At 43.3% G+C, this 23,967-nt stretch overlaps 1 protein-coding gene across 1 annotated transcript in view; it reads right to left on the bottom strand.

Annotated features, from left to right (window-relative positions):
* Positions 1 to 1,182: 1,182 nt before the first annotated feature.
* The window catches only part of GFOD1 (Gfo/Idh/MocA-like oxidoreductase domain containing 1), a 64,172-nt gene continuing 41,387 nt past the window's right edge, over positions 1,183 to 23,967 (bottom strand). The window contains exon 2 of the mRNA XM_066625670.1: positions 1,183 to 7,551. Within this exon, the coding sequence (XP_066481767.1) occupies positions 6,632 to 7,551 (920 nt within the window). The 3' untranslated portion in view covers positions 1,183 to 6,631. The remainder of the gene's footprint in view (positions 7,552 to 23,967) is intronic.

Genomic DNA, 23,967 nt, shown 5'->3' with positions numbered 1-23,967 from the left:
AAAAAAAAAAACTCAGCTGCTCAGAATAGCACGCAACCACTCCCAATGCCTGCCAAAGTACCCCTGCCTTGACATTCCCCAAGGCATGTTACCTAAGGTCATATAGTCCCCCCCACCAGCCCCACCTTAGCTATGCTACTGCCTGCTTCATTAGTTAATCCATACTGTAATTATATTCTAACAGTCCAGCTGTATCTCTAGCACTTCTTTTTCATTATGCGTCCCCCGGGCTGTACTGAGAGTTAATGAGCTCTTACTTGAAATATAAAAGGAGGCCTTGAATTAACACAGATGGAGGTTAAATATGAATATTGAGGCTTGGCTACTGCAGCAACTTTGTGGAAGCAGAAAAGGCAAGGAAGGAATACAATGGCAGTTTATCCCCACGGACTCCTGTACTGTACTTTCTTCTCTTAAACCCCCCTGGCAAATGTGGAGAAAAGGAGTTTGAAAAACAGAGAGAGCAGAGAAAGTAATAGAGGCCCCATTCGCTTGTTATGGGGCTGTGGACACTGTGGCCAGGTTCAGCATCCATGGATGCATGTACTGAAGTCCTGCCCTCCCCATGTTCAGCATTTGTCTGCAGCATGAAATACTGAACATGGGGTGAAGTATGTGAATCACCATGGAGGCAGGGGGGTACATGTCTATAGATGCTGTATGGCACCCATGAATTCATAACATCACAAGGGCTAGAGTGTGCTGGAGATCTGCAACCATGTACACTGACAGAGCTCCACAAATGCCCCTTCACCTAGGAACTCCTATGTCTGCTTTCCCCTGCTTTAGGAAGCTGTTGTGACATCAGCAGTCATTACACCAATCTCACAGCCCAATCCGAACAAGGACTAGCATGCCCCAGTTCTGCCCGGAGGCTCTTTAGGTGACCTTGGACCAGTTCCTTTCTCTCAACTCAGCCTACTTCTCAGGGTTGTGAGGATAAAGAGTGCAGTGGGGAAAAACCACGTATATCACCAGCCTGAGAGAAAGGAGATGGAGAAAGGAAGGAATAGAAATGTAATAATATAACCATAAAACCCACCAATTAAAACTCTTCTCACTTCCCTCCTTCCCCCCCCCCACCTTGAGAATCAAGGACATTGGTGGTTTTGCAATCAATGGGAGAAAGGACTGAAAAGCCAATTCACTGCAGAAAGAAAAACACACTCAAGGAAGAGCTGATAACTGGAATACTCCTCCTTTTATGTCTTTATTCATTTAAGTTCTTTGTATTCCATCAGTTCAAAATGTCTGAGCAGCAGGAAACCATGTTTTAAGCAGCACATTTGTTTATGGCTGACTATAACTAACTATGTTCTCCAAGCAATGTAAAAAGAAAAAACACACATGAACTCCATCCTTCCAGGGAGCAGAAGCAGAAAGACAGATCTTGCTGAGGCTGAGAATGGCAGCAGGGAGCTGGGCTGCTATAATACTAGAAACAGTCACAGCTTTGCCTTATCCCTGAACCATTTGGCCAGAACTTAAATGCCATTTACTTTGCCTTTCTACAGTATAGATATATAAAATATAGACTTTATTTTTTATCACACTCCTTTTGTTTGATAAATAACTTTTTAAAATAGCTACTGTACATAAAATGCCCATGCACTGACATTTTCAACATCCTGTATCTTATATAAGTTTGTAAAACACAATAAATATATATTTATATATATATTTAATACAGCAGTAAATGTACACTTGGGGTTTTTTTTAACATAAAAAGATAAGATCAAAACACAACACAGAAAATCAAGGCATCATTCAAGAACTAGATGATGTAGGATGCTGCAGTGCCCAATCCTATCCAGTTTTCCAGGACTGGTGTAGCCGTGCCAATGGGGCATGCACTGCATCCTTTGGTAAGGAGGCAGTCACAGAGGCCTCCTCAAGGTATAGGAACATTTGTTCCCTTACCTCAGGGCTGCATTTTGGTTGGTGCTGGAAAGTTGGATAGGATTGAGCCCGAAGTTGACTATGGATAGAAGATGGTATGCTAATTTTCCACATTTCAGGGGAGGGTACCATTTTTATTTTTATTTTTTGCTCTTTGTTGTTTCAATGTCTTAACTGCACCCACTTTGCCTGAGGAGAATGGGAGGAAAACAAAAGGAGGCCTGACTTGAACAGACTTGCTCTCAATGGAATGAAATGGAAGGATGACTCGAGGAGACTTGACTGGTAATTTAAAAACAAAAAAATTGAAACCCTCTCAATGATACAGTAAACATATCAGGCATGCTTCAAGTGCTTCTCAAGAGAGGGAGGCTGGCACTGCAGCCACCTCGAGTGGAGAATCTTTGATTATCTGCCCTCAAATCATCAGGGTAAATTACAGCTCTAAACAGTGCTTTGTTTCTCATCTTGAACTTGCTCTCCCCCTTCACAACTGATCCTATCTTTCCTGGTCAGTTCCACCTAGTCCCATCTGTCTGGAAGGTGAGCACACAGAGATCTTGCACAAAGCAAAGATCTTTGGATCCAAAGATCCTGGATCCAGACTGGTTAAAGGTCATGTTAGCAGAAATGTCCTCCTCCTCAGAATGCTGCCACTTCCTTTCTTGATTCCCTCCAACTCACTCACCCATCGTCCCGTGATAGCTGCTCTGTTCAGACAGGTGGGCAAGTCTTAGGAGTTGGGGACAGGAGCAGGGAGAGGCAACCACCTGCGGAAGCTCCTCTAGACTTTGCTTCAAAGGGATGGCTCATTGATCAGATGCAACAAAGTCCTGAGATAACTTGCTGCGCACAGATCACAAAGTAGGCTGGATGCTTAAAACTGGTAGATACCCAGAGGAAAGAGAAGCTGATCCCACTTTACTATAGAGCTCCAGTAGGGAGCTCCGAATTACGTCGTTTCTACGCAAGCATTAATATACTTGATGATATATACTGATGAGAGAGAGAGAGAGAGAAATCATTCATGATCTTAGACGGTAGCATAGTTAGAGGAGGTACAAAGCACTAAGTTTTGCATGATCAACATTCTGATCAGTAAACAGCACCTCTGGGTGACTTCTGTAAGCTTACTGTCTTCTTGAACAGGGAGTGGTGATGAGAAATTGTGTAATCTATACTTGTACAGAACAAACCTTCTGTCAAAAGGCAACTGTTATTGTAACTGTGCATAGGAAACGACTGTGTGTGGAGGTGGAAAGCTGCCAATGAAACACAGCCACCAAGGGCAACACCCAAGTAGGAGGGCTAGAATATTATTTAGAATTCTGCCTTTAAGATTCAGTCCTGCAGTACAGATCACTCGTAATGCTCCTGAACACCATGAGGCTAGTTGCAGATTCTTTTTTAAACTTCCTAACATTTGGTTAGAGCAAGGCAAGGTTCAAGCATGTACTATTCAGCTATCCAGATAACTCTGCAGAAGTGGACCCAGGGGCAGAATCTTCCCTTCTTCATTCCCTCTTCAGTGTTTTAGACTTCAATGCCTGCATGAATTCACTGCAACTAACTTGTCTATTCCCTACACAGAACTGAGTTCTGGGGCCAAATAGAACTCAATTCGTCTCTTGAAATAAATGTAACTTTCTCTGCTCCATGTGTGGGGTGCTGCTTCAGGTGGCATAAACAATGTGGAATCTTGTCTGTGCTGAAAATCCCCCCCCCATTTTTGCACCTTCCTATCACCTAGAAAGCACCTATACAGCATCCTGAAGGGGCTACTGAGTCAGTCCAAGGAAATAAGTGGTTTGTTTTATTTTCAACTTGCTTTTTAACCTATGTGCCACCTCTTGCCCAACCCATTCTACTTAAACCATCCTTTATCATTCCATGCTACATTAAGTGCCTTATTTTTGCCTTTTACTTTATCCACCCTTTAAAAATTATTATTCTTTTAATACAACTCTTTAATCATTACTATTTTATCCTGCTTGGGAAGGTTGTTTTGTCTTACCAGACCACTAGCTTTGCTACTGTTCAGCTTTTAAGGGAACTCCCAGGGATTCTGGGGCTCTTCTTTCTTCTGAAAAGGAGGTTTCCTCAAGGCAGTCTCCTCCTGCCTGGTTTTTCCTGACCTTGACTGGCAGCCACCTGCCATTCCAGTTTAAACAAATACAGGACTGGATGGTTTAGGAGTAGGTGCCTGCCGCTATGCACTGCACGCTGTACCCATCCAAATAACTACCATATGGCTCCTATTAAGCCTGCAATTAGTTCTCTGTATCTTTGACATTGCCTGCATTTTGTAAATATCCTAAGCAGATCAGTGATGACTAACACAAGACAAAGATACAGTACAAGGTTTAAAGGCATGTCTATGCTATAAATTAAAACCAGTTTAATTCACATGTTCCCCCAAAGATTCATGGGATCTGTAGTTCTGTGAAGAGGCTAGGAGTCCCTCTAATACTTGTTGACACAATTCATAAAATTTCAGCTCCCAGTACAATTGCCAGGTGAAAATACAAATAACCCTCCTATCTCTTCAACAGATACCTGTTAACACAACACTTGCTATGTTGCAAAACTAGACAGTCTGAAATGGGACCAGAGGTGGCGTGGAACAGGATAAACCTCAGCTGCTTCCTCCTTTACAGCTCTCAAAAAGATAGGACGCTTCTCTGGGTTGTGACCCCGCCGTACACTTTCTAAAGGGTGAACACTTAACAGGAACCTCTTTAACTTTAGCAAGCACATCCATCTTTTACTCCAAGCCTGTTGTTTAATAACTGGATATGCATCAAATCAGTGGTATAAATCTAAATCCTTGGGTATCAGATTATGATATTAAATTTTCAGTTCAGAATGACCTCTCTTCTATGTCACAGCCTTCTTTCAACACAAAAGACAGCAATCCTTTCTTTAAATCCTCACTGAACTTTATTAACTGGTGTGATCTCTCACTTATGAAGATGCATGAAAACAATCTCACTGGTTTCAGAAACATAACCTAAAGGCCCAACATCATCAGGGAAGAGAGAGCAAGTCTGCAATGTGTCACAACATGGCTATACAAGACTTCTGTCACAGGGTGGTCACAAAGATCACAGAAAGTCAAGCGAAGGGCGTCCATCTCAAACACCTCCCCAAAACCATAGTTCTGCATGATTTGTTTTGCATGATTTCTCACCCAAAACATGCCATCTTTAGTTGAAATCTATGATTTGTTGAACCTTGTGCCAGTCCAGAGCCTAGAAAGAATCCACTTAATCAGAGAGCACAAAGAGTCCCCTGAAAACTTTAAACACTAACAAATTTGTCGTAGCATAAGGTTATGTGGATTAGACCCACTTGCAGTGCAATCCTAACCCCTGGGTTAGGCCAGCACAAGTCACTTGTGCCTCTGACTTTAGAGTCAGGGAGGCCAGTGCAAGGAGTTGCGCTGGCCTCCCCGTGCCAGATCCAGGCCCGGTGGGGTAAGTTTGTATTGGCCGAGCTCAGCCAACGCAGGCGTCAGGGGGGACGGGACGTGGGGAGGAGGTGCTTCAAGGTGGAGGAAGAGTGGGCAGCAGGCATTCCCAGGGGTGGGTGGGCAGGCAGGGAGCGGGGCCAGGATCTAGTGGTTATGCCGAATCCTGACTCTGTTCCCGGGCAGCACAGATTCTGCTCTACTTGGATTTGCGCCACCTCCTGAGGTGGCTCAGATCCAAATAGACCCATTGGGGTCAGTGCAGCGTGACAAGGGGTAAGGGGAAAGGTTTCCCCTTACCTAGGGTTGTGCTGATTCTGGCCCCAAACTTCCACTGGATGCAACACAGGCCCACTGACCTGCCTGCCCCAGTGCAAGTTAGGATTGCGCCTTTAGATGGACTACTTCATGTTAAGTGGCAAAGTGTTCTCCAGTCCACAAAAGCTTACACTGCAGTAAACCTTTTCGTACTCAAGATACTCTTTTGCTTTTGCCACAAGAGGCTTGGATGGCTCTCCCCATGGAACCAAGTAGAGTACTTCAGAAAAATGAGAAGAATCATTTCAAGACCATTTTTTGCACATTCCTAATTTCTCCACAGATCTTTGCACTTAGCACTGAAAACTGCATGAATTTTTAGAATCCTATGTGAAACATTCTGCTGTTTTAGAGCAACCTGTATTATGTTACCCAGAAAGAAAAAGAAAATTCCAAACACCACATAGAGGCTTCATATGAACTATGAAAACCAAGCTGCCAAATGTTTTTAATTCATATGACTCAACCAGGCCAAGTGTTCTTAATTTGTCGATTAACTGATGCAGAGATTATTGAATGTAGCACTAATAGATTAGCATGCTCTTATCAGCAGGGCTGATAGGAAACGTTCATGTCAGAAGGCAGCCATTTTGTTTGTAACAAAGGACTGTCTGACATTTCAGCATCTTCACAGCCTGATGGTTGGTCAGTAATGTCCAACAGGACCTTCCTGAACCATTTTCACAGTAAATGCAATTGAACCAGCTATGCACCTGCAGGTTGTAAATAGACTCCATTCTCCCTTCCTAGAATGCTATTTTGTAAACAGGTTATGCAAGTTTCTCTGTTATCAAACTCTTCAAACTTCTGAACAACTCTTACTTCAATCTGTCACAAAGATTCCAAATGCATCTAATATTTCAGCACCAACTAAGCAATGTTATTTAAACTGTTAAGAAAGAACTGCACTGATTTGCCTCTTTTTTTTTGAGATGCGACAAAAAGTTAGCAGTACAAAGACATTCTGCTTCTACGCATTGCTTCGCTGATCAAGTAGGCAGGGCTTAATTCTGGTTCTTCAGTCATAATTGCAATGTTCTGCCATTCACCCAGTTGGTTCGACTTTTTAATGGTGTCCACCACACACAAAGCATAGAGACAGTCATCAAAAGTGGCAGCCATTGTGAGTGGCCGCCCGTCCCAGGTTCTTCTGTCGTCCTGATCCTCAAAGGCCTGCCGGACAGCCTGCACCATCTTTATGGTTCCCCGGAGATAAGGAGATGGAATATCACTGAAGGCCTTCTCTGGTATCAAGGAATTGCTTACTGGCGTGGAATCCTTCAGAAGAAGTTCCTTTTGTGCTGAGCTATTGCTCTGACCATACAAATCGGTGCCTACTACAATCAGCCGGCCACTGGAACCTACCACAATAATATCTTGTTTAAATTCCCCAGGAACATTGAAGTTGAGGGTAACGGTGCAGCACACCCCGCCTTCTAAGACCATCTGGAATGTACAAAAGTCATCACTTGTGATTTGGCGTATTCCCTTGATATGGTCTGTCTGTTTCACAAATGTCTTCAGCAGTCCATGTACTTTCACAGCCTTCTGGCTGGTGAGGAAGGTCAAGAGGTCAATGATGTAGGTTCCAACAGAGTGCAAACCCCCACCTCCCATCAGGTCATCACAACTCCAGTTGTACTTCTTTCCCAGCAGGCTCCCACTGTGAACTTGTACCTCACACACAAGCAGCTCTCCAACGTAGCCCTCTTGGATCAGCTGTTTCATCTTCACAAAGGCAGGCAGGAAACGGAGTACGTTGCCCATTATGCTCATAAGCTTTGGGTAATAGTGGGCAGCAGACATCATCCTGAAGGCATCAAGTGGAGTGGCTGTGCGGTCACAGATGACATTCTTCCCAATCCCTGCCAGACATTAAACAAAAGAAAAAGTTTATATCAGGTGAAGACATCCCATAGCTCTCAATATTGGTCTAGTAATGTAGAAAAGATGACAGACTTTATTTTAAAAACAATTTGCAGAAAGTAGTATACATGCTTACTGACCAATCCTATCAATGGATTTACAGCAGTGGGACACTGTCCCACTGTCATAAATTGGTTGCCAACAGGGTGCGTGGACTGCACCACCAGTGGCCGTTTCTGAGCTACTGCTGCACAGCCACATGAGCACTGGAGGTCCACTGCTGCAGCCAGTAGCTTGCACTGGAGCAGGTAAGCTGTTGGAGGGGGTGGACGGAGAGGGGGAGTAATGGGATGTTTGGTGGGAGGAAACAGAGGACATGTCGGAGAGGGAGGGGTGGATCTGGATGTAGTTGCGCACCCCAGATCTTATCCCCTCTTTTTAAAACCTCCTGCTCCTTTTATCTCCTCAGACATTTACCATCAAAATAGGTGGTGTAAGTCCATGGCGACCCATAGACTATCACACACACACACACACACACACTTCCTGCAGGTTGTCCAATTGCCCCCCCCCCACACACACACACAATAGCATGCAGAACAGCCTCTGCTGGCACTACTGCATGTGGTCATGTGGCAGGGAAAAGGATTGGGGCCCAAATTCCTTACTTAAAATCAGTGTGGGGAAAGCCTTCCTGATGGGACAAGGCTTGAAAACTACAACTACTGAGTGGAAGAAGTAAATCTGAATATTTCTGCTCCACAGAACAAACCTCCCAAGCCTTAAATATTTTGATCTATCAACCACAGGCATATTTATCTTCAGTTGCGCTTCCTCCTCAAATGTACAGGCTGCCTGTGAAGTGGTGCCTCTGAGGCTTTGTCTTTTAAAATCTCTTGTCTCCCATTTCTTCAGCTTGATTCACGTAGAATAAGGTTTGTTTGACATCACAGAATGAATTCATGTAGCTGACCTACATTTCTTTAATAGGTAAAGTTCCAGCTGTACCTTTGGTTACAGAGCTATCCCCCAAAATGTGATTTATTTAACAAACCTTTTCTAATGGAATAAATCCTTACTGTAGGACTCAAGGGTAAGCAAACAGCTAGAAACGGGGGGAGTGTTTCTAGGCGTTTTCATAAGCCTAAAAGACAAATATCAGGATATTTATATAGCAGAGAAAGAGAAGACACAACAGCAATGGACTTCATCTTAAAATCTCCTACCACAGCCTCTGCCATTCTTCCTTCCACAAAAACCCCCAACACCGCTGGTCACTCTTAAACAATCCTTGCCACCATAAACTCTATCTCACACCCCAAAATCTCCATTCCTCTCTTGCCCATTCCTCCCTCAGTCCAATCTGCAATTCTTAGAGCTCCATCAATTATACAGCTGCAACAGCTCCTTCCTTGTTCATCAGCACTGCTCCTTCAGAGCCAGAGGGCCTGCTCTCTAATCACAGACACCTTAAGGTTGACTGAATTCCATATATAGAGAAATGCACTTTGCATCAGTGGTGTACCTAAGAGGGGACCAGGGGGAATTGCCCTGGGTACCATGCCTTGGAGGGTGTCAGGGTGTGCCTTTTGAAGGCCTTCTGAGGCCCAGAGAAGCTGTGCACCACCTCCCCAAGCTTCAGAAGGTCTGCCTGAGGCCTTCTAAGAAGGCCTCCCTGCTCCTCAGACCACCTCCTGCATGCCGCCAGGAGTATTCTGGGCATCTGGTCCCTGGAGGTGTTAAAAAATTTTTTGACCCTGGGTGCCAGATCCCTTAGCTGATACACCATAAACACAACATGAATATTATTTAATGCTGATTGTTGTCTCTATTACTTTTAATAATAATATAACACCACCACCACTCCAGACCGGAGTCCAGGCATGTGTGTCTACCAGTCTGCTGGCTGAGGTGACTTCTTCAGTTGGCCTCATGGGTGGACTGCCTCGGCTTATGCCTGCTGATTTCAATGAGCCACAATGACCACAACCTTGATCATATGAAACCAACTAATGAGTCAGACAATTGGTCCATCTAGCCCACTGCTATCCTTTTAGACTGCATTCCAGAGTTCCAGGAGGAGTCTTTTCCAGCCCTGTCAACTGAGATCCTAGTGGGGACTGGACTTGGGACCTACTACATACTAAGCATGCGCTCAGCCACTAAGCTATGCTATGCTTCTTCCCCTATGCACAGAACTGTGTTTTAGTTTGCATGCAAAATGTAGACGTTCTGTAACATTTGGGATATTCTGAAAGATGCAACAAATGTACTGGTGTTGGGTTTCTAAAAAACGATTGCTATTTTGGACTATATCTGGACTAGTGGGTGTCAGCACTGGGTGTTTCACAATCTCCATGTGGTTGTTCGGTCAGGACTCAAGACACTGAGAAAACCCAACCTTGACTAAGGTTCACCCTTTGGTGCTACGTCCCATAAATCGTCCATTCCCAGTATCTCCCCCAGACAAGCAGTCTGTAATGTGATGGTAAATGAGAACCAGAATTTTTATTGGAAAGAACACTAGATTAGTGCTCTCAGTAATCAATAAACACATTCTTTGATACACTTTGTAACGGCTGGTGCAACACCTGACAGCCATCTTCTCTCCGTGTCTTCCATTTTCTGAAAGCTGTCTGCGTTATCATTGTAAATCCCTGTACAGTTCTATATAACTGTATACAGGCCTACAGTTATATTTGTTGTCAATTAGCCTGTTCTCGCTAATTGTGGGGATCTTTTTAGTAAATTTTAGCCTAGCCGATATAGAATAGTAGTTAATTTAGCTTGTTGCTCCCAGGACTTGCTGATGGACGACAGTAGTCCACATCACCCAGCGAGTCGCCTGGAAATGATGTAAGTTTCGTGCCTGAAGATGCCCCTATATGCTTTATGCTCTTAAATTTTAAACAAGTAAAGCTCTTTTATGAGAACCTCGGAGCCCAAAGAGCTGCCAGCCCAGTGATTTTCAAGCTTTTTCACCTCATGGCACACTGGCAAGGTGCTAAAATTGTTGAGGCACTCCATCGGTTTTTTGACAATTGACAAGGCACACCATGCTGGTGGTTGGGGTGCTCACATTCCCCCAATGGCCCTACTAATAAACAATTCCCGCCCAAATTCCCATGGCACACCTGCGGATTATTCACAGCACACCAATGTGCCATGGCACAGCGGTTGAGAATTGCTGCTCCAGCCAATGCCCAGAGCTAGGTCCCCAAACACACTTGTATTGCATTACAAGTGTGTCCTTTGAGAAAAATAAGACAACTGCACCTTCTTATAGGCACCTTCCAAGGAAAATGCTGGCACAGAAAGTGACAGAAAATTTCAATTTTATTCAGAAACCGTAGAGAGCCAGAACTTGGCCACTAACAGCAATGTTATACATCAATAACCAAACACCCCGGCAAAACCTGCATCCACTACATACTTGTAGTTTCATCTTTTGTAAACACTCTTCACAGCCATCTGTTCAACACTGCAGCTTTGTCATGGCTCAGTTACGTGACGATCTGCCAAGTGCCTCGCTTGCTTTGCTAGCAGCAGAACTACAGTTGGGCCATTCTGATTTCATAAACATTTGGGATTATGTAATTTGGGGACAATGATTGCTTTATTTTCACCAAAAGAAATAGTTGTGAGTTCCTCTTTTTCCCCTAACTAAACAAGCCATTGTTGAGAGTCTGAGTATATAGATATTTTCTTTAATATATATGCAGGGCTAAGCCAACATCACAATCAGCCTGAATAGTCACAATGAGCACCAATGAGCAATGATATGATCCAAGATGCACATCCCAGGACTGCTTTGACACCTCAAGGGTTATCCCCCTTGAACTGCACAACAAAACCACTTCATGGCAAAATTTCTAAAAAGAACCTTTGAGACCTACTTGCACCCTGGATTATTAGCAATGCTATGAGCAGAGGTGTGATTTTTTTCGGTGATAAGAAAATATAAACACGTAACACAGCTTTCTACAATTCTCATTTTTGGGGAAAAAAAACTGTTTCCTAAGGCTGCAATCCTATTCACACTTACCTGGGAGTAAGCCCCATTGACTATAATGGGACTTACATCTGAGTAGACATGCATAGAATTCGGCTCTAACACCTCTACATATTTGTCACCGGAGGTGGTAGGTGCATGGGTAATGACTGTGGCTGCATCGGCCGATACTATACCACCTATATCACCTACCCAGTACTTTTAAAGCAATTATGATTTATAAAAAAGCACCCTTGAAATAAAAAACACAATACCACTTTCTGCACTTGTCATTTTTGATTTTAAAAAAAATCTGTGAAAAAATAAAAACATTTAAGAACACATCTAGCTATGAGATACATCCCAAAGGATATGTGTGTTACAACAATGTTACACATGTATGCAGATGGGAAATGGGTTTTATTGTCTTAGATTTCCCTAAACTTCAGCATCCTGGGAAATTTCATTAAAACAGTGAGAATTCCTTGTTAGTAAATATCTAGGGTAAGACAGGCTTAAAGATTACAGCAGCGTAGTGGACCCTCACAAAAAGATTTTCAATAGATATATTGATCAGTGGTGTCACTAGGGTTTGCATCACCTGGTGTGGGATGCCAGCGCATCACCCCCCATGCAGTGGGCAGGGCAACACCCCAGGTGGTGGGCGTGGTGATGTACCATCACTCCACCCCCACTGGTTTTTTGGCTGTACCTTTTGATAGAACAAAGATAGAACACATTCTGCATGAAATTACGCATTGATTGATATATAACATGATGGTATTATTCTTCCAAATTATGATTTTAGTGATTTTGGTCATAAGTGGTGTCACACACCCCTCCCAGGGTATCAACTTACTAACACCTTATTGCAGAAGTTGTCAAACTTTTAGCACTGGGACCCACTTTTTAGAATGACAATCTGTCCAAGAGCCACCAGAAGTGATGTCATGGTGGAAGTGACATCATCAGGCAAATTAAAATAAATAAGTATAAATAATTAAAGTAAAGCAAATAATTAAATAAGCAGAAGCCAGCCCTGGTCCACCAAGCGAATTTCCTGTGTAGCCTGCCTGGAATAACACCCCCCCCCCTCCAAAACCAGTAAGGTTTTCAGCCCTGCCCAGTTCAATTTAAGAACTTCTGTTTAAACCAGATCACTGTCAGGATCCACCTGGCTTTGCAAGTCTCAAAAAGGTTCACCTTATCAGCTGAAGCCTCTGTTTTGGTCTTTTTTAGAGGGGGGGCTGCCTTCTGGAGCACTTGTTTAGCTCCAGGTGCATAGGATCAGGACCATTCTGGTAGCCTTGTGCTATCCTTCACCCAATCTTCCAAACCAACCAAGACACGTTTGCTTACTTGCGAGTAAATGCAACTGTGAGGCTTAGTTTCACTTTCCATAGGGCTCAATACATTCATCTGCTTGGAGGGAGAGACTTCCTTCTCAGGTGTTTTTGGGGGCTGCATTCATTGGATCAGGACCATTCTGGTGTCCTTGGATTCCTCTCAGCCTGCCCTTTCCAACAGACTAAGGCACGTCCACCTACTCATGAGTAAATGTGCAATATGGCTCAGTTTCACTTTCCATAGGGATCCATGCATTTTTTGTTCTCCAGTTTTTTTGCCATAACTTTTGATAGAAAGGAGATATTTCACTCTGGTTTTTGCATTGAATTCCACTCGAAATTCCGCATCCAACAGTATATAATATGATGGGTTACTCCTAACCACCGCAATTTTAGTGTGTCACCCCCCAGTACACGTCACCCCCATGCGCATAACCCAGTGTGGCCTGCAGCCCCCGCACCCCCTAGCGACGCCATTGATTACTGATGAACAATGCCATTGTCCAATTCTGTAAGTTTTGTTATGCTATTGCATTAGTATAATACTTAAAAAAACAAAACCAAAGCAACTGCAAATACAAGTCAGAAGGAAGGCAACTAAATGTATGCCTAAAGAAACTATGCCGGAGTTATAGCAAGTCTCTGGCATTGGGACACTTAGGGCACAATCCTTACCTGCACTGGAACAGGCAAGCCAGGAGGCTTGTGCTGTATCCAGTGCATGATTGTGGCCAGAAGCAGCTCAGCCAGAGGTAAGGGGAAACGTTTCCCCTTACCCCTGGGTAAGGGCTGCTGGCCACAATGGGTCTCCTTGGACTTGTGCCACCTCTGGAGGTGGCACAAGTCCAAGGAGAGCAGAGCGGCTTGAAGCCGCTCCATTCTCTCCAGGAATGGGGGTTGGGATCCGGCATAACTGCATGATCCCAGCTCCGCCTTCCTCTCCTCCCTTGTCCATCCCCAGGGTTGCCCTTTGCCCACCCTCCCCCTCCCAGGAACGCCTCCCTCCACCCCCCCATGCCCACCTTTTCCGCCTGTGTTGGCGCAGGCGGGCCAACACAAGCAGCTGAAGGGAAGCCGGCACAGAGGCTTATGTCCGTCTCCACAGGCCAGTGCTTTTCAGAGTGCCGGCCTGGCTTCCCCTTGAGGAGGCGCAAACGTGCTTTATGGCACATTTGTGACACTCCCAGGCCAGCCCAAGGGACTTGGGCCGGCATAGAGCGCAGTTTGGATTGCGCCCTGAGGCTGCAATCCTATCCACACTTACCCAGGAGTAAGCCATATTGACTACAATGGGACTTACTTCTGAGTAGACATGCATAGGACTGGGCTCTGCGATAAACACTAAAACACTGTAAGTTGAATCCAGTTAGGTTAGGCGGTCATGGGACATAACCAGCATCTTTGGTCCCCAAAGCTCAGGATGTGCAGTCCAAAGAGTCAGGAGATGAGTTTATTCTTCATTTGTGGGTTCATGTTGTTGTTTTTCCCTTCTGGATTATCCACTGGCAACCTCTGTGGAGCAAGAACCAGCAAAACACAGACAGCTGGTCATAATGTTCTGCTGACTCTGGGGACGTCAACAGCAACTAATTGCTTTCTCTACTGACTCCATCTCCAGCAGGAATCAAATGCCTCCCTTCACTAATGGAAAGTAAACATTCACAGTATGTGCTCATTACATTATTAAAAGTTTTGCCTACTACACAAATAACTTTTAAAAGCACAACAAGCACTCTATGTATACAGAATGATAAACAACATGTGCTCAATTTTAAGGGCTCAGAACACCATAGACTCAGGACCTATGGAGAGGCCTCACCAGGGTTTGCATTACCTATGGAGAGGCTTCATCAGGGTTTGTACAAGAGCTCATTGCGTCACCCCCATGATAGACCTCCTCCTGTACCAGACCATACAGAATAAAGTGCAATATCATATGCACAGCCTATATGCAGTGGAATCACTAGGGCTGGTGTCACCCCATTAACTTTATATTCATATATAACAGCACAAGTCACCCAACAATAAGAGTTCAAATGTTAGCTTTGATTTCAACCAATAAGTATGAGAGCTAACTCATACTTATTGATTCCCTGCTGTGTCATAACAACACTTCATTGGCTCTCAGAACAATCAGTCTCATTGGTCGGTTTTGAGTTAAGAAAAATTAATTTTTGTTACATAAGGCAGTTATGTTTTCTTTTTCTGGTTATTTGGCTATAACTTTTGATGGAATACAGATATTTCAACGTTGTTTGTTTCATTACATTCTCCATTAAATTATAGGAATTAAATTATAAGAAAAGCGAGGCATAAATATTTTAAATAAATGAATATATATATTATTTGAAAATACCAACATTTTCACAATTTTGGCACCAGTAGTGTCACCCCCTCCCCAAGTGTATCACCCCTCTGCACCCCCTAATTCCCAGAGCCTCTCTGACCGTACTGGCTTCTCACCGGTGCCTGCCTCTGCTTAGCTGCTGCAAAGTGCTTTATGGCACTTTCACAACAGCTGTTGCCAGCGCAGTGTGTGTAGACCAGCACTTTGACCCTGGTGGATTGGGCTGTAATTTATCTCCTGTTAACTAGCCAAAAGGAGGAATGAGTATGTGGTGCACTGAAGTCACCTCTCTAACATCAGTTCAAGGTAACTGCTATGTATTTCAGGGACGACTACGTATTCTATTAAATATTCTTGAAGCATTATACAGAAAGGGCTCCAAACCATGTAGAACAGAAACAAAGCAATGACATTTAGCTATAATACATTCCAGCCTTCCTTTCATTATGGTCCAGAAAGCATTTTATTTTTATTTTTTTGGTGGCATATAAGAGGCCAAGTTTTTGGCTTATGCAAGACTATGGACATGGAGAAGAGCCTGTCCTGTGTTCACACAACACAGGCTGGCTTTGCTTAGCAGCTCCAAAAGAGACAGCTGAACAACTGGGAAGAATCTCACCTCCGTGTTTTTCTAACGTCAGAGGTATAATGACTTGGCTCTTCTTTGTTGTTGTTGTTTAAATTAAATAAAAGCTACAAATCACAGAACTTCACTAAATGGGCACTGGGTGGCATTGTCTAGAATCCAGGCAATACCTGGATTTCCAAGCAGTGTAGCAACCTTTTGAGAATGATACTAAAAGGTGCTTTTAAAAATCCATTGTATCACAACCAAGGGGGATAGTTCAAGAAAGTTTTTGAAGATCTTCAAACAATCTTCAGGATTTAATGATATGTGCCCATTTCCTTTGTCTTCGCAGCACTACCTGACACCTTCTAATGCCCTTCATGGATTATGCTTTAGTGATATGCTTCACATGATGTGACAAGTTAACGTGCCCAGAATCCAAATTCCTCTCATGTCAGTATACCCAGTGGCAGTGATATTAAAGACATCAGCAGGGGGGACAGCTAGTGGAAGGCATTTTCTTTGGCTGTTCCACAAAGCATAAGCTCTAACTAGAATAAATAAAGGAAGAAGAAAAATATGGTTGGTTGGTGATACATCACAAGTAGACTTGTGAACTAGAGCCAAATCTGACACACATACGCAGCTCATGCATCAATACAATTCAATACAATTGATGTTTAGTCACATCTTCTACTTCGCATACATGTAGCCCTTCTCATTAACAAAAGATTTTCAGTACTATATTCATACTATGTATCTTAGAACTCCTTTTGGGTCATGGTATTTCCATGCTACAACCATGTTGGTGCTGAGTCCTAAATGCCAAGGTTAGTTCTGTGCAAGACAGGCAAAGACCACCTTTTCTGCGTTGTCTTTAGTTTCTCTTAATCCTCATTCCCAACTGTTCCCTATAGCAATGAATGACTCTGAAGCAAATGAACTCCAGCAACCATACCGGAAACAAAGGAGATTTGTGGATATATAAATCTGTCAGTAACATTAAGGGCGCAAACCTGAGTGTGCCTTGGGACGGCGCAAGTCCCTTGCACCAGCCCAGGAGCGTCACAAACATGCCGTAAAGCAGGGGATACGCACCAGACTGCAGAGGCTGAATCCAGTCTCTGCACTGACTCGGGCAGGAAGGGTTGCATCGGCCGAGATCAGCCAATGCAAGGAACTGGGGACGGCAGGGAGGAGGCTGGAAAGAGATGTTCTGGGGCCGGGAAGGCAGGCAGAGGGCGGTCCCAGAGGCAGGCGGAGAGCAGGAGGTGAGGCGGGGCAGGACCCAGTGCTTATGCTGGATCCAACCCCATTCCCCAAGCAGTACGGAGCAGCTACAAGACATTCTGCTCTCCTCTTGACTTATGCCACCTCCAGAGGTGGCACAATCTGAGGAGACCCATTGGGGCTGCAGTGATTTATCCAGAAGAGTTTCCCCTTGCCTCTGGCTGAGCCACTTTGGGCCCCTATCTTGTGCTGGATACAATGCAGGCTTCCTGGTGTGCCCGTTCCAGTGTAAGATAGGATTGTGATGCACGACACTTGGTTTCTATGTTTAAATCAGTCCATTCAAAATGATCATGTATTATTAGATGAATCACTGCTCAAGTGAGTGTGGTTGCATGTGAAATTTTCTGTGTCCTTTCAGTTGGATTCTATCATCATAATAAAATGGAGATTGATAGAAAATTGAAATGGAGGAAGTAGAAGCATGGGAAGTGTTATCCTTTCAAAACATGCTTCAGTATCATTATTTAATCTTTTAAAAGGAATAGAAACTCTATACAGGAGGGAGTCCATATTGACAAAATGCCAGGTAAAATGAGTTCTCATGTTGTTTGGAAACAAAATTTGACTGAGGCTGAGAATTGATTAAATCACAGTCCTTTTGCCCTGCAAAGAAAGAGAAGCAAGTGTTGACTATGAAAGATCGCAAGGCCTTTGCTTTCTCCTGCACCCAGTTAGAAAGCTGAAATTCCATTGGCTTCAAGTTGATGCTTGAACTTCAACTTTTTTGAAATACATTCCACTTTAATGGTGGCTACTGAAACTGCCCTAATAGCAAATCCAGGCATAAATAAGCTGCTAATGTTTATTTTTTACTAGAATTATCTGGAACGTGGTCAGATTTGTTAACATTTTTACCAACAATGCAACTGCCATTCTGCTCATTATCACATTTCATTGTTAATACCTGTTAAAAAGAACTGTGTATCCTCTGCCCACTCAAAGCATTGAACTATCCATGTGCCAAAATTAACCCAACACAATGACACAGGAGGCTTAAAGTGGTCCTGTTCGTTCACTCTTTTCCTTATTTTAATTCACTTCAAAAAACAGAGGTACACCTCATTTAAATTGTTTTAAACAAATCAATAAGTTTTGACTGTGGGATAATGAAGGCCCTATTTACAGCATCATGAATTTGTTGCTTCTGAGTCATTCTGAATCTGCAACCCTCTTTCACAAGATCCTGAATACCAGAGTTTTTTCTCTTTTGGGGGTTACTTTTGGGTACTTTTAGAAATTCTTGTTTCTTTTGTACTTCCAGGATCTTGTGATCGGTGTGATCCACACCGAAGAGAGGCTCAATTCATACAATACCACAGTAGCCACGCAAAAATACTTTGGCATGGATGCGGTTGTTAAATGCATTTATAATGTTACAATGCAGGGCACCCAGATCATCGAGTACTTCCCATGCGGCCACCAGAATTAACCATTAACCATTCTCTGCAGTTGCCACACCAGAGTGGTAACATATGAATTGGACCATAATTGCCATGGTATTAATTGTATTATTATTTATTCTAAAACAGGTTTGTCAAGAGCCTCTGGTTAATCAGGAGTTCTTTTACTTCTTTTCCTGAATTAACTCACTTGTCCTGAATTAACTCAATTGCCATATAAAGCACAGAGAGATTGAAAATAGTCAACTCATCATCCTGGATAAGTAATTATGTACAGAAAGCTAACAGCCCAACCCAAAATCTAAATTCTTGCACAGTGATGCAGTGTCTTGGGTACAAGCTCCGCTTCATCCCATGGGGGAATATCAGCTGCTACTGGTCTCCTCGGGGTAAGGGGACATTTGTCCCCTTGCCCTGGCATAAGCCCCAAAGTCACAATGGGTCAATTTGGACCTCTGCCAGCGCTGCCAATCCTGCCCCCCTCCTGGGCCTATCCTTCATCCTATCTCCTCCCTGTTCCATCCCTCCCCACCTTCCTGGTCTGGCGGGCCTCACAATGACTGCCAGCAGAATGGGAAGTCTCTGGCCTTCCCGCCAGTATGCTGGCTACAAATGCTGCCAAAAAGTGCTTTATGGCATTTTTTCTACAGTGGGTGGCAGCGGAAGACATGTTCTGCCGGCATGCCATTTAGTTAGGATTGGGCCATAAATTATGTATCACATTGAACTGTGAATCCTTACTTCTTATGCCAAGTTACTTGGTGAAATTAACCATTGCTGCCTTGAAATACACATAGGTAATTCCCCAGACACACACTATTTCATTTCAGAAATGCTTTATAACATATGAATTTCGTCAAAAATAGGCATAAAGTACTCCTACAGTACTTCCATGAGTGCAAATAGGTTATTCAAGAGGCCCTGAAATATCTGCGACTCTTAGCTCTGAATTTTGGGATGTGGGTGGGAAGAAAGTGAGGGGTACAGCAACACAGGATGAAGGGTGAAGGGGAGACAGAGAAAGTTGGGAATGGGGAGAGCCATAATTTCTTCACAAAAGTGATTTTAAAAGTTGTGGTCACCAGATTTCCCTGCTAATATACTTCAAATATACAAAAGGATAATCCTGGTGCCTCATTGTCTCAACCTCTGGCACTCTCATAAAACAGGATGTTTGGCTATATGGGCTCTATTCTCAGGCCCTAAATTACCAGCATTCCTGAAGGATAGCACTGACTGAAGACATGACAATCCACTAATGATTGCCCCTAGAAAATACCATTATGGTAGTCACAAATGTAGGAGGCCTATGCACCAAATTAAAATTGCAAGCATAAAACATTCAAGTACTCAAATACAAAAGAAACCAGCAACAAGGAAAAAAAATGGCCCAACAGCCAAAAGCTTCTTGAATCAATTTTATAATTACTTTCCAAAGCATAAGAGTAAGTTGTAAGAAGTTCCAAGCAAGGGTGCCAACACCAAGATGATCTTAGACTGGGTTTTCACACTTCACAGTGTGAAGGCATTGTAAGCAATTCCCCTGTAAGAGAGGCACCTGCCAGCTGAGAAACAAGTGGCATTTCATATGCTACTTTTGGATCAGCATGTGCCTCTCCTCTGGACTTAAGCTTGTTGGTTCAATGATTAGGGATCTGAAGAGATCTCTCATTTTTTGAATGGAGATGTGTGTACTAATATGCAAAAACACAAAACATGACACACCTGCAGTCCTTTTGGTCTGGAGAACACCACTTTCTGAGCAAAATCCTTAGGGGGAAGCAGGGGAAGCAAAAGCATTGTGTAAGGTCCAGCTTCACAATTGTCAGGCCCCATTCCAAAAGGCTGTCTCTGATTTCTAGCTCATAGAGGTACCTTCCAGTTGGGAAGTAGCACCTTGCAGGTAAATTGTGGTACAATGACTGTGAATGAGAGGGTTGTAGAAAATGCCAACAGGAGTTATAGAAGTAGCCTGTGAGCCTCCAGTTGATCGTTCCTGCCTTGCAGTGTTAGTGGAACAGTGAGTTTGCCATGCCTGTTTCACAGTTAATTTCATTCATATGAACAGAACATGGAGCCAATCTGGACATGTCAAAGTACATCATGGTAAAAATATACTGGATTATGAACTAAGCTGTAATTCAGTTGCAAACAATGGTGACCTATTTAACAAGAAAACACTGGACCTCCAAAGCATTTTCCATTTTTCTATTATTTTCACGTGTCTTGTTTAGAAAACTGAATACGAGGAGCCCTACGGTGCAATTCCATGGTAATTGTATATATAATTGCAGCACTACAGAGATATTAAATGAGCTAGAGATATTTTTTTTTTTTAACATTGATTTTGCTTCCCATCTTTTGCTATAAAATTACAACATACAGAACTCTTGGTCTACAGTGAACTCGCTATACATGAACCTATCAAGACTCTACTTGCATTTTTTTCTTATAAGGCTACAGGCACAATCCTAACCAGGTCTACTCAGAAGTAAGTCCTATTTTGTTCAATGGGGCTTACTCTAAGGAAAGTGTGGTTAGGATTGCAGCCTACAGCTCTTTAGCATGAACTGCAGCAAAAAAGATTCTGTAATGAGCTCTGAACATTCTAGCGTACAAATCTAACGCACCTTAGCAACACGGCTCCTTGTATTATGTCATTTTTTCATAATTTTTGAAATCCTTGCATGACTTCTAATAATTTGAAATACCTTTCCTATTTTTCCCTATAATAAAAGATGCCACCAGTCAATTCATTGCGACTTAACTGAGCATCTCGATGTAGTCTGTAGAAGTACTACCTTCAGTGATGGTCGCTTATGGAAAGGTTTGCCAGATGTTGACTGGCAAAGAGGGTTATTCTTAAGTGAAGTGCCAAGTAGTGTTGCCTATGGTGGGGTTGTCTTGTTCTACAGGCAGAAGGAGGCTAAAGCCCTCTAAACCCTACTACCTTCAGAAACTCCACAGCGAATCTCCAGGGGTCAAGCTGTGGCAGCCCACTGTTCCAAGGGAGAAAGAGTGAGAGCACATGGAGGAACTGGTTCCTCCTCTGTGATGTTATAAACATCTGTTTACCATATAATGGTGTTTAGTTCACATTTCTATTCAAGCAGTTGGAGGAGAACTGAATTCTGTGGGGAGGGGAGTTGCATATAAATCTGAAGCCAAAGACACAGCAAGAGCTGAATAGAAAAAACTTGTGTGTGGAACTTGGGAAAACAAACTTGAAAAAAGGATCCAAGGAGATTGTGTCACTTCACCAACAGCCAGCACTTCAGAGTTTCCCCTTCACTTCATACATCATTCCAATATAGGTCTGGCACCGTCATCCACTCAAGGCATGTCCCTATTATTTACTCACTAGAATTCCTAATTTACATTTCCGCAAGCAACTACTAGCTACTGCTTTCAGAATGTGTCACACAGACAGACTCATAAGTGCAGCTCTTTGGAGTGCTATAACTTATATCCCAACAGGAAACATATGTCCTTTCAGACACTAATGACTGGGCTTCTTTGTTTATACACAAGGATTTCCCCTGAAAGCTGCAAGGCAAAAGAAAGAGCTCTTTAGCAGTCATGTTCTGCTCCTCCACCATTACGTTCGCTACTGCTTTAAGTGTACTGTGTTTTGCACTGACTACAGCTGTTGTCAAATTCACTTTGGGTACCTCTCTTAGGACATATTGGTTAAGTTGGGATTCTATGTGGCAACAGGCCATTTTCCCTACCTTGTTTTATGGGCTGCTGTTGCAATAATAGCCTATCTCCCTACAATGATTACAGTGCAAAAATCCAGAACGAATTTCCCTTATCCCCCAAACATCTTACAATGTAGTTGTTGAAACTGATCCCCAGAAAACTCCACCCAACATTAATCTGCACACACTACAGTTTTGTTCTACCAAAAAAAAAATGTGCGTGCGTACAACATGTACCTGCAATTTTACAACTAGTTGCCTGAGGCACATTTTATTTATGAACTTATTACATTTCTAGCCTGCCTTCAACCAAAACCATCCTTAATATGGCATTAAAATACTGCAGTTGAAACCAAGGAAGAATCCAAAACAATAACAGCACTAAAACAGCAAATTTAACAACGATTAGGATATAAAAAGTGGCAAATACAGATTGAAAAAACATTCACGTGTCCCATACTGACGTTACAACCAAGTTTGGCCCAATGTTCTAAATATAAGAGGCAAGCAGGCCTTCCCTAGGAGAAGAGGGGAGAGAGGAGGAGTTGCAGCTAGTAGCAAGGCTGAAGGGTAGAAATGACTGCAAAGACATGCGGCGCAGCAGCCTTCATGGCTTGAAAGAGCAGACAACTTCCATACATGTGGCTCTTTATCTCCCTTTTGCTTGAAAAACAACTGGCTATTTAAGGCACTTGGATTCAGAGAGCTGTGCCAACATTCTGAAATGATGGCAGAAGAACAATATACAACTCTGCTTTCCTTGGGCCCATAGATCTAAGGGGAAGAGAGAAGCCCCCAAATTTGCTTTCCTGCAGCGCTCAGAAACACAGAGCAAGGATGCAGTGTTGCCATTGCTGCCACTGCCTTGGGCTTCTGCATGCACAGGAGGTGGCAGAAGGGAACTGGGCTCCATTCTCATCTTCCTGCTGCAGTCTGGAGAACAAGCAATGGCAATGAAGGCTGCTTCCCCTAGGCATTTTGGTGGTCCCTGTGCTGCTCCTCCCACAGCAACTGACATCTCTCAAGTATATTTTTCTTTTATTGTTTTTGGGAAACCCTCCCTGCTCACCCAGTGAGGAGAAGCTGAAGGTATTTAAAAGGATGATTCAGGTAGAGCTCTGCATTCAGTGTGAGATAGCAGGAGGGCAGAAATACTGTACATCATAGCAACACACTTGAGAGGCATACAACAGACTTTCTTCTGTGATGTGCAGAATCTCAAAGATGCCACTGAAACAGGAACATCAAAGCAGACAAGCAACTGACCTGCCTGGGCTGGTTGCAAGCACATAGCCCTTACATTTACACACCAAGAAAGCAGAACAGCTACTACAATCCATAGGAACTTGCACTGTAAGCTTCCACTTCTGGTTAACTGCTAATATACTAAAATCTTCAGAAAGCAGAAATATACCAAAGGAAATAAGAAGGAAAACAAGCAGAGAAATTCAAAACTCTAGATATCTGTATGCTAACCATAAAAGGAACCACTTCCTTCTCTGAGCAACATCATGGGAGCAAAGCAGCTCTGTGCCAAAGATTAATGCTCTGTGATCACTGGTATAAGCAAGTCCTGCACACAAGGTCAATTAGCTTAACAAGACAGAAGAAAGAACCACTAGAAAAACCACAAAAACATCAAGCATCAAGTTTTTCTCAATCTATCACTTACTGTGCAATCTAAGGCTGAGGCTTGGTCTCACAAAGGGAACCCCCCCCCCCCCCCAAAAAAAAAAAAGCCCTCAGTAGTAGCATGAGACAGCAGGAAT

This window comes from Tiliqua scincoides, chromosome 4 (assembly GCF_035046505.1).
Source record: "Tiliqua scincoides isolate rTilSci1 chromosome 4, rTilSci1.hap2, whole genome shotgun sequence".
NCBI classification, from domain to species: domain Eukaryota; kingdom Metazoa; phylum Chordata; class Lepidosauria; order Squamata; family Scincidae; genus Tiliqua; species Tiliqua scincoides.
Note: the sequence above shows the minus strand (reverse complement) of the source record. Positions and strands in the feature narration are given on the sequence as shown.